Source organism: Medicago truncatula, chromosome 8 (assembly GCF_003473485.1).
Source record: "Medicago truncatula cultivar Jemalong A17 chromosome 8, MtrunA17r5.0-ANR, whole genome shotgun sequence".
NCBI classification, from domain to species: domain Eukaryota; kingdom Viridiplantae; phylum Streptophyta; class Magnoliopsida; order Fabales; family Fabaceae; genus Medicago; species Medicago truncatula.
This window is the reverse complement of record NC_053049.1, coordinates 47,773,654-47,787,940: the sequence shown is the minus strand read 5'-3', so window position 1 is coordinate 47,787,940 and position 14,287 is coordinate 47,773,654. Positions and strand designations below refer to the sequence as shown.

The 14,287-nt window shown below is 32.9% G+C and overlaps 1 protein-coding gene across 2 annotated transcripts; it reads right to left on the bottom strand.

Annotated features, from left to right (window-relative positions):
- Positions 1-6,122: 6,122 nt before the first annotated feature.
- On the bottom strand, positions 6,123-8,813 carry LOC11408110 (leucine-rich repeat extensin-like protein 4). Of its 2 annotated transcripts, XM_039828867.1 has the most exons (2): positions 7,237-8,813; positions 6,123-7,206 (listed from the first exon to the last, which is right to left on the bottom strand). In XM_039828867.1, exons 1-2 carry the CDS (start codon positions 8,560-8,562, stop codon positions 6,424-6,426), a joined length of 2,109 nt encoding a protein of 702 aa, XP_039684801.1. In that variant the 5' UTR covers positions 8,563-8,813; the 3' UTR covers positions 6,123-6,423. The 2 variants fall into 2 exon arrangements, with proteins under 2 accessions (XP_039684801.1, XP_003630813.1); XM_003630765.4 differs by having other exon boundaries at positions 6,123-8,812.
- Between the last annotated feature and the right edge of the window lie 5,474 nt (positions 8,814-14,287).

The following is a 14,287-nucleotide window of genomic DNA, read 5'->3' as shown; positions in this document are numbered from 1 at the left end:
TTCAATAAGATGTATTTCTAGTAAGCTAAATTGAATACTCAGTTTAAAAGTTTTAATAGGATAGAGTACAAATCATATTCGGTTGAGGCAGATTAGCTAAGGAGACTTACCTGACTCTTTAGCTTACAAATAGAATGTAAACCCCCCACATTTGTATATACCAGTAACATCAACAAACTATGTGGTGTATGCGACAAAGCCGGAGCGCTGGTAAATAAGGAAGAAGTGAAATCATCATGCTCGTTACCATTGTCATAATCGTCTCCAACCATAATTCCTTAGATTGTTGTTCGCGGATGACTGAAGGATCACAACCTGCAAAACAAGAAAATGAAACATAAAACATGAGGCGTGACAATGTCACTGAACTAAGGAATTATCCCCATTCGATAAGTGCATCTAATTTGATGCATATCCACTGAACGTGAGGGATGACTGAAGATTATGTTCTTATAAGATACTCCCTCCGTCCCTAATTATAAGACTCTTTTGAGAATTTTTTTTGTCCCTTTTTATAAGACATCTTTATTATTTCCAACTACATTAATTATTTCTTTACATACATGCCCCTATTTATTATACATATTTTTCTACAATTAGCAATAAATAGCATATGGAAAACATAAACTAACTCTCTCTCTTAAGGATAAAATTGTAAAAACAATAGTGATTACAAACAACTTTAATACAAATATTCACTTTCTTAATTCCCGTGATTTTAACAAAAGGGTCTTATAATTAGGGACGGAGGGAGTAGTATGCAACATGTTTCTTATTCCACTCAAATGTAAGTGGATGCTATTAATTAGGTAAGTGGGGATTGACCAAATAATGATGCTTAAAATGATGCCAAGACTCTAAATAATATCTCAATGCTTGTTAAAGGCTTCTTGAATGAAAGCTATTTAATCCATACCTATTAATAAAGGTAATACTTTTGTTTTGGTGTAGCCTAATTAGCTTCCAAAAATACCCTTTTGTAACCACTTTTTTGCTTCACGTTCATTTCAAACAAAGGCAGCAGTTACAAATCAAAACACCTGTTATAAAAACGAATACACATATACATGCAATTAATTAACCAAAAAGCACCGGTTACAGATTGCTAAAGAAAGCACAAAGCAGGAAGTGTTTCTCCTTCTTCTTATTCTTTTATACTTCTCTTTTATTTCTGGAATTGAGATTGGTTTCTTCATCTGCTTTTTTCTTATTTTCCTATTTGAAATTCCTTGAATTGTAGTTTGATCGAATTTATGTAACTATTGTAAAGCAATTGGTTGTTATTATTATCGATCAGTGAGAAACAAAGGAAAGAAATTGTAACGCAATTGAATTGTATTTGCTAAAGGTTAACAATGCAAAAACCCCTTTGATAAGTTGCCAGATGATGCAATTGCAAAAAATATACACACAATTTAAGCAATGATAAATTAATAAGTGTACTTTCATTTGAGGATTAAATTAGCTTTAAGTATAGTAACAATGAAGTGTTTATAGTAAAGTTTATTTTCTACTGAATCTCAAGACTTTGAAAAGGGGAAGCATTATATGAGTAATTGGTTTTGGATATGGTGGGTTACATAACCTTTGGATTTAGTGTCCTTTTCAAATTTCAATGTCCAATCACACAAACCAAAACAAAAAATGTACATAGAATTAACAATGATAATTTGATGAAAATTTGTGTTATGTAATAGCAGTTGGGCGCAACCTATTGGGATAATTAGAGAGATGGAGAAATCGAAAAGGGAGGAAAAAAAAAGGGTTCTCTATGCCTTTAACGAAGACATCAGGGAAGTGACGATAGAGAGAGCAGACATGGATATGTCATGGCGACACCGAGAGCCCACTATCACACAAAGACGTTGATGTTGGTGGTGGCATCATAGAGGGTACTTCCGATTCTCGCATTCTTTTTTACTGAGCGGTTTCATTATGTTGCGAAGCGGAAAAAAATCAAAGAACAAAATTAGGAATATGGCAATGGCAAATTGTACACATTTGGAGCTTTCAATACAATTTATCCTTTGCAACTTTGGTATACCAGATTGCACATGATCGGTTCTTTTTCAATATTTTTCTTTTCTTTTGAATAGTACGTATCAACTATTACTTTTGATTATAGTTTTACATTTTTTAATTTTTCTTCAACAATTGTAATTATTTCTAGAATTCTATTTACTGCAGATGCTTTTTTAATGCCTTTCATACATTCTGTTTCTATTTTAGGGGATACGGTTATTAAAAATAAACTTCTCCCGTTAGAAAGATTGTATAAGAAAATAGTGATGATAAGGAACACAGAGATAAACGGTACAAAAAATTAAATGATTTATTGGTAGAAAATAAACAGTTAAATGATTTCACTTTTTCATTTTCTAGAATTTTGTTATGGTTTATTGGTTTGAACTTTGGATTTCTTCATGCAGACAAATGATATATGGAGTATTGTCTTTCTATTTGATGCGACGGTGCCCGAATCCATTTCACACTTACAATTTGCTATTTTTTTAATAAAAAGGGGTTTCAATTTGCTATTGATGGTGAGTTTTTTTTTCTATAGCAGTGAAGGATTCATGGTAAAGTGATGCTAAGTCAACATTTACACCAGTTTGCAACCACAAATGCCTTGCAGATTGGAGGTTTCTTGATAATCATAAAGGAAATTTTTGTTGTGATAATGATTGGGTGAGAAAAATGTAAAACTAATAGTACTCCTTATATCCTTCTATGAAATGGTTTTTTTTTTTTTTAAGGAAATATACTTCCATAAATTTTGTTTCCTCTATAAACTTGATGTGTGCATAATTTGATTAATTTTTGATATTTTGTACCATCATGAATTGTTAATCCAAATTGCACACTTTTATTATTTATGACAGTTTCTCAAAGTAACTTCTAATAACTCTAAGTAACTGATTTATGACAGGTTCTCTATCTATATTTGCCAATTGCTAATGAGAATTGAGGATTGAACAGTTCTATTGTTTTTCTTTTCAAGACAAAGAATCAAGAAAATGGGAGCAGGGACGTCCAAATTACAATTGCAAGAGACATTTCATCCAAAGATAGAGAGGAAACATGACAGGTTTCACCGAAGATCTATATTTCTTATCTCTTTTATGATCCAATGATTTCATAACAAAGAGAGATATATTTCATCTATTTGACACTTCTTATTTTTTAATTTCAATTTTAGTATGAATGAATAATTTAGTTTGTGATTTTATTGGTCAATTCTTACAAACTACAATATTGTGGTGGACTAAAATTATCATTAAAATTTTCTAGAAACTAAACTTAAAAGTTTCTGATTTTATAGATACTAAAAACATATTTAACCCATTCCAATATTTATTTTTCTAAAAGTTCACAATGTAGTAGTATATAGCTTTGTTCTCAATTTGGAAATCCAAAAACACAAATAAGTTGAAGGTATTATTAGAAAGAATTCCATGACTTTGATAACCACAAGTTTCGATTACCTCTTTTCAAGCTTGATTTTGTATATTTGACGTTGATTTTTATTTTGATAAATAGTGATGTTTAATTTGAAAAAATGCAGTTATTCTAAAATAATGTTGTGTAATTGTTACCTATTAGATTAAAATGATTTCCTTTAATCAGGTTGTTGTGTAATTTTAAGGGTGATTCTACTATCTATCTATGTGGTTCTATTTATAGTTTTTTTTTTGGTGATTCTACTCTTAATAGAAAGTATCCCAATCAAATACCCCATCTGCTATTCAAAAATGATGGCACAAAACTCAAATCTCTTATATCAAATAGTATGATTTACATTCAAGAGTGGTTGTGTTGATGAAGTGGACTCCACCATTTCAAGAGTATGATTTACATTTTTTTTTTTTTAAAAAAAAAAATAGTATGATTTACATTCATTTATACTTTCACTTAAGAGTCTTAGCATAACCAAGATTTCTTTATGATTAAAATAAATCTTAATTTTGTTGGAAACCATAGTTGTTTTTACACACATTCAACAACACCAATAACATTAATTATAAATATTTCTCTATAAAATGGTAATTGTGTAATGTACTTCTACTTTATAGTTTGACACATGGTACTTGAATATAGAAAAACTATGGTTATAGATTACACAAAATTAATTTCATTTCATGACCCTTTGTGCTTAATTTTAAGTCGTTAAGGATGTTTACTTTATAAGTTGGTTTCCTTCATATCAATTAGGAAATGTTACCGATTTTTGTGTTTCTCAACAAAGTTTGTGAAGGAAATGTTTAGTCAAGGAAAATGGAAGGAAGTAAAGAAAAGAAGAGAGTAAGGTAAGGAATATGGTAAGAAAATAGAGGACCATTGAGACCATCCTCCAACTGCGGTCTAAATGTAGACCTCCGTTGCAATCACACAAAGATGATGGAAGGGAGAAAGTTGCGCCAACGACCGAGATAAGGGTTTCCTTATTGTTTTCAATCAACTTACCAACATTGAATGTTGCCACAATATTTACTTTCTTTCAAAAACATGAAGGTTATATTCCTCTACTTTTTTCTAACCAGTTTTCTGCTTTCCCTTAATTTCGCAAAATAGGGAGTGTGAGATGTTCATTGAAATGATCATCGAGGTCCTATTATTATTGTCATGTTCCTTTTTGTCTGATTATTTTCTTCTTTATTGGATGTATTAAAGGTATTTGATTTCGTTAACTATAGAGTTGTAGTTTTCTCGACTCAGAGTAAACTTGAGATTGAGGCATTAGATAGTTGAAATTTTTAAGAAAAGGTCTGAATAACATAAGATAAACACATGGTGAGGGATAAAGACCTAAAGACAATGGCATGAAATATGATTAAGATTACTGCAACATATTGAAAATTCTGATTCATCACAATATGGGCTTTCTATTGCTATTTTTTTTTTGGAAAACATAATTATTTTTAGTGATGATTAATCAAAATTCAATAGGGCATTATTACAATGTATTGAAAGTGGCCATGTATCATTTTACTTTTTGATCAAGTGCAATTTTTTAATATCAAGTACATGTATGATCATCATTTTAATTCTAATTAATAATTTTGTCCATGATATATATCAATAAAAAGTAAGCCAATTTAAACAAAAATATATTGTTTATAAGTTATATACGTTATCGCAGTAGAAAGAGCGAATAGACGGGCACGTGCCCGTCTGGACGCTAGTAGCAAGTAAATAACAAACTATTCTGGCTGAATAAAAATATGTAGCTTGGCTTGAGAAAAAATAGGAAGCAAGGTTGAACTCAATAAACACGTTTTTAGTTTTTTTTTTTGGTAGATAACACGTTTTTAGTTATAATAATAATAATAATAATTTTTGAAATAACTTCAAATATACACAACAACACAAACATAATGTCATGAATGACCATCAAATTGTCGTTCAAGACACGTAGTGCCTTGAGAAAGAGTTACCTGTATCGAGTTCACTTATTATTTTACTCCACAACAAGCTTAACAGTTTTAACGTTCACAATGAAATGGGAAAATGTGTAACTCAAATCTCAAAATTAAGAAGACAGTTTGCACATGGAAGGATGGGTAATCCTAAACAACACTTCTACAATCCTACTATTTTTATTTATTTGGGTACAGGAACAACACTGCTAGTATTAATCAAATAACCCGTTTAAAAAAAAAAAAAAAAAACTATTATTATATCAAGAAAAGGACTCCATTAAATAAATTGACTCTTGCTGGATCTCCTGGGGATGTCCATCCACCAACATCATTGTATTGTATTTTATTGAAAGATCATTTCTATCTACAAACATGTTATTTGGTAATACAATTATTTTCAAGACAAGCCATGAGAATTTGCTTAAAGCCAACCATGTTTACACAAAGGATCATGCTACCAAGTATGCACTTGCTAAGAAATAATAAAAAATAATAATAATATTGTGCATTAAAAATATCATTTTTAAACTTTTAGAACTTTGACTGCACATTTTTTTCAAGACAAAATTGTTATAAGCTTGAGGCATTTGTTAGCATTTTCACTAGACACAAAATCATATTGATGGTAAGCTAAGAAAGACGTTCAAATCAAAATTTCATTTCATAGCATATCAGACATAGAAGATTTAAGAAGCTACCAAGAGAATTAAGAGAAAGGGAGTTATCCCAAATCTGATTGCATAAGATGATAAACAGAAGTGAAATGTTGATTAACTATAATACATACTAAATTGGAAAGCAAAAGTTTCCGTGGCCATGAATTGTGGTTTCCAATTCATTCCCATACATACATTTTCTTTTCTACAACCAGAATGTTGATTACAATTTAAAATCAATACTTAGAGCTTTCTCGTTCTCAGCCACAATAACAAAAATGTGACCAAGTGACTTGTGTCATTTGTTGTTGAGGGAAAGGGTAATAGGTGATAAGATATAAAAAGAATTAATAGAAAGGAGGTGGTGGAGGCGAAGCGTATGGGAGTCCAACGATAGGTGGCAATGGCCCTCCATATGCAGGGGAAGGTGGTGGAGGAGGCGGTAATGTTGGTGGCGGCGGTGAATTGTAAATGTAATGAACAAGGGGTGGTGGTGGTGGGGGGGAATTATATTGAATAGGGGAAGGATGTGATGGTGATGGAGGAGTATGTTGAACCGGTGGATGTGGAGATACATGTACTGGTGGTGTTGGTGTGGAAGAAGATGGTGGTCCGGGTGGGGATGGATGCTCTTCACAAGGTGGTGGTGACAGTGACGGAGGAGGTCCTATAGAAGGTGGAGATTCAGATGGTGGTGGCGGTGATTGGCGGCCATAATGAGGACCTGTCGGTGGGGGTGGATATAGTGAATGAGACGGTGGCATTGGAGTATGTGAGGGTGGCGATACAACAGGAGGTGTTGGAGTTGTAGATGGAGGTGTTGGATGCGCAGGCGGAGAAGAGTGTGTTGGTGGTGGAAAGGAAGGCACCGTTCCCGGCGTTGGTGGAGAGGAAGGGGACGTTCCCGGTGGTGGTGAAAAAAAAGGGGAATGAGGGGGTGGGGATGATCCATAATGAGGAGCAGGAGATGGTGGCGACACCACAGGAGTTATTGGAGATGGTGTATATCCCGGTGGAGAAGAGTGCGTTGGTGGTGGAGAGGAAGGTGTCATTCCCGGTGGTGATGGAGAGTTGGGTGTTCCCGGCGGAGAAGAGTGTGTTGGTGGTGGAATGGAAGGTGTCGTTCCCGGTGGTGATGGAGAGATAGGTGTCGTTCCCGGAGGTGAAGGAGTGCTAGGTGGCAATGCCGGTGGTTCTGGAGATGTAGGTGTTGTTCCCGGCGGTGTTGGAGAGATAGGTGTCGTCCCTGGCGGTGACGGAGTGCTAGGTGACACTGCTGGCGGCGATGGAGTAATAGGCGTCGTCCCCGGCGGTGATGGAGAGGTTGGTGAACCTCCCGGCGATGGAGGAGAGGAAGGTGAAACTCCCGGCGGCGATGGCAAAGGCAAAGAAGGATTAAAAGCTTTACACCCAAACGACTTACAATCCACCGGCTTGGACAAAAATGACGCACATTCCACCAGAGTCTTCTGGAACGGCCTCGCCGGCAAACAATTTCTCCTATCATCAGACGCCGGCAAGCCAAAGCACGCCGGAGGCTCACCAGTAAAGAAATTATCCGAAAACGTAAAGTTCTTAAGATTAGGCAACATACAAATACTTGACGGAATTTTACCAGAGAACATATTATGCGCCACATTAAGCTCCTCCAAACTCACCGCACCGCCAATAGCAGCCGGTAAAGGACCCACCAACTGATTAAAACCCACATCGAAAACCGTGAGATTCTTCAACAACCCAATCTCGGAAGGTAAACATGACTTAAACAAATTGTTCAAGAAATTGATTTCGTTTAAGTTGGACATGTTTCCTATACTGGAAGGTATGCATCCTTTGAATTTGTTGTTTGCAAAAACGACAACTGAAACAGGTGAATTACCAAGATTTTCTGGAAGATCAAAAGCAAAACGGTTGTCGTTTATGAAAATAGCATCTAAGTCTTTGTCAAACAACTCTTTTGGGACCGTTCCTTCAAATTCATTGAACCTGATGTCCAAGAATTTAAGAACTGGTAAGCTTAAAACAACTTTTGGAAACTTCCCTGCGAATCTGTTGTTACTGAGATCTAATTCGAAGAGAAGTTTCAATTTTTGAAAAGTGTGTGGTACAGTGCCACAGAATCTGTTGGAGTTAATGTGGAAAAGTGCGAGATCTGTTAGAAGACCGAGTTCATCCGGTAAATAACCGGCAATGTCGGCATGGTTGAGATCAATACCGGCGACGGTGCGTATGTTTGGGTTGTCTAGTGCTTGAGCACAGTAAATGCCGGTGTAGCTGCATACATTGGATCCAACCCAGTTGGTTGTGAAGTTCAGTGGATCAGAGAGAATGGCTTGTTTCAAAGCTTGTAATGCTATGTAAGCATTTTGGATGCGGTTGTTTTCAAAGACAAGAGATGGGTTGTCTATGGTTTGGGCTGAGAGGGAGAGTGTGTTTATGGTTAGAAGCAGTGTAACTATGAGGAGTGTTTGTGATTTCTTCATCATCGTGTTAATAAACCAAATGGGGTAATTAATTTCTTCAACTTTGCATTTCTTTTATGGAATGTATGTTACCTTTGAAATGCAAGGAAGATGAAGTTTGTTGGTGGCTGAGGATTTATATTTGTATGGATTTTGGAGGTGTGAGTGAGGTTTAGTATATGTTTTTTACAAAACCCAACTTCATGAGAAATTTAAGGACCTTCTTCCAATTTATTCCAATTCCAACTATTGAGTATACGCGTTGCCTGCCAGCCAGCTACTCTACTGCACAATAATAATGGAGTAATAATGAGATTTTTTTTGAATAATTGTGTTGTCCTTGTGACGCTGTTACACTTTGTCTATAGTACTTCTGATTTCGATTTAAATGTATGAATAATCTAGTATTGTTTCACTTTTGTCCCAGAATTATTTAATTTGGAGTAAATAATTAGAGATTTTTTGTTTTGTTTTAGGTGATAGTAAATAAACAATGGGTCTATCCACATCTCATAGCTCAATTGACAAAATACCGAAATTGTTAAATCAGATGTCATAATGAGGGTTGAAACTCCGATACCTCTACTTATGTATGTGAGTTTATAAAGGTTTTGTTATTTCGTCTATCTAAAAAAAATAAAAATAAACAATGGGTTTTCCAAATGGCCTAAAAACATAGTTAAAAAGTTCCTTAATAAAAATTTGTATTGAAAATATAAAATTTTATTTTTCTCTTAACAATAACTACACTATTTTTTAATGCAAACTTATTTATTTTAGAAGTTTAACCAATATCACAAGGCACTCGTTAGCCTTTTCCATAGTCTATGCAGAGCTTGCTCTAGTTTTAAACGGGGCCCCGCAAGTAGGCGGTGATGTTGGAACAAAATGTGTTTAACATTACCCTTTAGAGTTTTGATGATAACAAGGTATTAAAAATTGTCAATCGAATATGCTAATGTAGGTTATGGAAGAACAAATTAAGAGCTATGGAATCAACAAAAAAGAAGCTTGAAGCATCTGAAGAATAGCGCTCCTGAAGTTTAGTGCTCCTGAAGTGATGACGTCATCGGAAGATGAGAGAATCAAAGCTTCAAAGGTTGTTCAAATGATTTAATCACGCCTAGCATTGCAGAAGACCAGAAGAGTGAAGAAACGGCTAATTCAAATGAATTTGAAGGCATTGGATGCTTGTTCTTTGAAGAGCGTTAATAAAGTACAATTGTACGAAGTGTACAACCACTACCTCCACTACTCGGTTTGTGTCTCTGCTACAGGACAGAGATAACAACTATGCCTGTAACAATGTTCCTTCATACTTGGAATGGATTTGAAATTGATCCTTCATAGGACAATAACCATATCAGGCAAAAGATCATTGGTGATTGATCAAAGCTTCAAACGACTCTATTTTGATGTGCTGGCAATTCACAACGTCTCTTTTCACACCTCTGTATAAATGAGTGAAGACTTAGAGAATGGCAAGACTCTACAACAATTTACAAGCGTCAAAACTCTGCTGAAATTGTTCTGCATCAAAAGTTCACTTAGAATTTCTTATCAAAGTTCATATCTTAGAAATTCTAGAGTCTTAAGAGTATGTATCTGATTTGTATTGTGAACACCACTGATTGTATATCAAGTGTTCAACCTCAAACAATTTTCTTTGTAATTCTGCTCGAATAGAAGTCTCTTGCAGTTACGCTTGAGCATAAGAAGTCTCTTGATTGTGTTCAGGATCATAGAAAATCTCTTGCAGTTGTGCTTGAGTAGTTTGAAGTCTCTTGTTGGTTTTAGCAGTGAGCAGTTGTAATCAGATATTATATTTTAGTGAACTCTCCTTGGAATTGCAAGGGGGGCAGGACTACTTCCGGATTGTGGAAGGAACATGTATAATTGTTTTGTCTCTCTCTCTCTCTCTCTCTCTATATATATATATATATATATATATCCGCTGCATTTAGTATGTGAACATCACTTCAGAAGCTGAACTCTATCTGCTTCTGATCAGTGAATTCAGTAGGAAAAAATGAAAAAAAAGCTAACACAATTCAACCCCCCTTCTTATGTTTTTCTCACCTTCATGTGAGATTAGTTCCCTCAAATTAATCAATTCGTGAATCAGATACCGAGTTTTCAAAAAAAATTCAGAGACACTCCTTCATTTTCAAAATTTAATATTCTCATCCTCCCAAATATATATATATATATATATATATATATATATTTCTTCCGTCCTAATTATAAACCATTTTTCATTTCACACAAATTGAAAAATGTAATTGTGTATGAAAAAAGAAAATATTAATCATTTTATAAAATTAATCTTCATTAATGCTATGAGAAAGATAATTCAAGGAATTAAAAGAAGGAAAATTCTATGGTGAAGTCATGAGAATGACTATTTTGGTGAAGTTAACACTATAACATCAAAAATGTAATGAGTAACACTCTACTGTTTGTACAATGACATCCAAAGTTCAATCTTCATAGTATCATCAACTCATCAGATTAACAAGACTACACTTGATCTAATTTTATCCTACCTTGTTATAAGCGTAACACCTCACAAAGTGTAACACTTAAGACTATCACATAATATTATCAACTCTGTTTGCATGTTAAAAATTCCGACAATAAAATAGTACATGTAAGTCCAAGATGTTGCAAGCATTACTAGATGAATTACTATTGATCATTAATCAGTAATCGACAATTTAAAAATGAATCAAACATTAAGATCAAAATTAACTTTTTCAAAAAAGTCAGTTTTCTGACTGCACCATAGAAGCTCCCTTAAAAGAATTGAGAGTAATAACTACAAAAGGGCATGCTAGTAAAAAGAAACATTAATGCTTAATTGATATTGTAAACCTATTTATAATTTGAGACTATTTTTTAGGGAAATGTTAATCGGTGCCTCCTAAATTAACTTATAAAAAGTTAAAAATAAATTCTTTTTTAGGGATAACTTTCTTTTTTTGGTATCTTTAACCAGGGCATGAGGTCACCAATTAGTATGACCGGTTTTTTTTAGACAACTTCTAATTTAAGATGAAGGAAGTATTACATTAAGTCTTTAATTATAATCTATTACTCTTTTTCTAATAATAAAAAATTCTAAAAATGACGATGTAAAAGGAACAAGATAGTATTTGGTTAATAATTTGGTTCTGTCTTGCAAAAAAAATTATTTGGTTTGTTGAAAACAATTAATAATTTGAAAATGGAGTTGTTATAATTGGAAAGCCTACCTGTATTTGACAAAAAATTGTGATTTTAAATGGATTTAACTCAGTGTAATAAAATTAGTTTTTTTTTCCTTGAAAGGAAATATATTTGATTTATAATTCTGGTAATTAATTGGAAACATGTTCCCTTCAATAAAAAAAATAGTAGTAGGAAACATGTTAGCATGATTGTGGACTTATAATTCGTAAAATAAAAAAGATTGATGACTTATAAAAATGAGTAGCCGGTGCCGAGTTAAGGCGAGTAATCTAAATTTATGTTTGGTGGTTGAACTAGCGAAGCATTCCAAACGGTGAGACGCGGATAGGTGCTTTTTCTTTATTGTTCTCTTCCCTACTCATTATAATCCTATGTTTATGTTTGGGAAACCACATCAGCTCATTGTGTCACCACTGCTGCTCTTCTACAACGTTTTCACTGTGAAATTATGAACTTTTGGTATTAGCTTCGCACTAATGTAAATTGTTTGGGTAATTGTCTACGAGTCCTGGTTTTAAAATATCGAAATTGAAAATTGTTAGGTTGGATGTCAAACACATACTTTGAATCCTACCCTTTCATGTGGGTGAGTTTATAATGACTTTGTCATTTTGTCTATCTATTCAAAAAAAGTAGTTAGAGTAATTTTTATAAGAATTATTTAATAAATGTTCTAGAATCACTTGTTAAGAAATAAAAAAAATAGATTGAATTTTTTTTTCTTCCTATTTAACTGTCACTTTCAAAGTTCAATGCAACATTAAATGTTATTTTACCAATATTATCCTTAGTTATTTATTGCGGGGAGAGAAATATATGAAATTAGATGTTAAAAGAATAAGGTCATTATAGTAAAAGTATAATTTATTGCATCAAAAGTAGTAACAATTATTGATTGTCTTAGTTTGTGTAAAATGTCAAAAAGTGACAATTAAAAAGGAACAGATGTAATATTTGTTAAGCTTTAAAAACATTGACTAATCACATTCGAAAACATAAATTTTATATATGATTCATTAACAAGTGTCTTTGTTTACAATAATTGTTAACATTTTTTATTTGGCTTAATTAAGTTTTTAGTCCTTATAAATATTCACAGTTTTGTTTTTAGTCCCTATAAAATAAAATCATACTTTTTAGCCCCTATAAAATTTTCCATCACCATTTGTAGTCTTTATAAAAAATTTCCATCAACATTTTTAGTCTTTGTAAAAAATTTCCGTCAACATTTTTGGTCCCTAAAATGCTTAAGGAAAATGTCACATGGACTAAAAAGTGTGATTTTATTTTATAGGGACTAAAAATAAAACTGTGAATATTTATAGGGACTAAAAACTTAATTAACCCTTTTTATTTTGGTGCTCTCGGAACACACACCAAGTGTCTATTTATAATTTTCACTTATTTTAAATTAGTTATCATTTTATAATATCAATGATGAAACGTCAATTTTTCTTTTTTTATATCTATGGCACTTTGACTATCAAGATACCCTCTCCGGTTTTAATCATAATCAAATTTTTCACTTTTTAAAATCATTAAATAAATGATGTATATGGTTAGGTGTGATACATTAGGTGTTTTTCTTTAGATGACCATTTGAAGTTGGCATATTGATTGGTTTGAGGAGAAATACTTGGTTGAACATAAAGAAGATATACAAATGAAGATTAATGTGAACTAATTTAATAAATGAATATTATTGATGGGTCATGTTGATTTTCAACTTTTATCTCATTAAAATCTGTTGTGGAAAAAATGAACTTTTTTACGTATAAAGTGGAGCAATTTTATTTGCGTGCGTCGGTATTAATTGGAAAAGAATCGTAACATTGATCTCACATAGAGAATGACGCTCTCTGGATTCTCATGAATTCTGCTCATTACCCAAATGGTTTGGCTCATTTCCAAAGTAAATGATCAAATTGCCCCTACGCATGTTAACTTGTGTAGCGTGACTTAAGTTGCGCTACGTGACTTAAGTCACGCTATATGCTATAATTAGCCCAGGCAGAACCACATTCTGCCTCATTTTCAAACACAACACACACACAAATCTCAATTTTCTCTCAAATTACCCAACTCCAAAATTCCTTCAACTTCAAATCAAACAACCCTCCAACCCTCCAACAACAAGAACAAGTAAGTTTTCACTTAAATTATATTGGTAGGATAGATTTTTTCACTTAATCTAGAATTTTTTAGGTTTATTGTTTTGTTAAAATTTTAATTTTTTTTTTTGCAAGAAATGATAGAATGTTACATACAAATGACTTATAGTGCTTAATTGTTATGATGTTTAGATACTATGTTAGATTTTTCACACTTACATTAGATTTTTTTAGATTTAGGGTTTTTTTTTTTTTTTTTTGGCAAGATATGACCCAATGTTACATGCAAATGAGTAATATTGCTTAATTATTTAGATGTTTGCATGTTTATGTTGTAGTTATCATTTTTAGGGTTTATGTATAATTTGCACTCCAAGTGTTTGATAAAATATTGGAATGAGTTTTTC

Coding starts and splice junctions, on each gene's coding strand:
- LOC11408110 (XM_003630765.4), bottom strand. CDS start 8,562: ATGATGAAGAAATCACAAACACTCCTCATAGTTACACTGCTTCTAACC.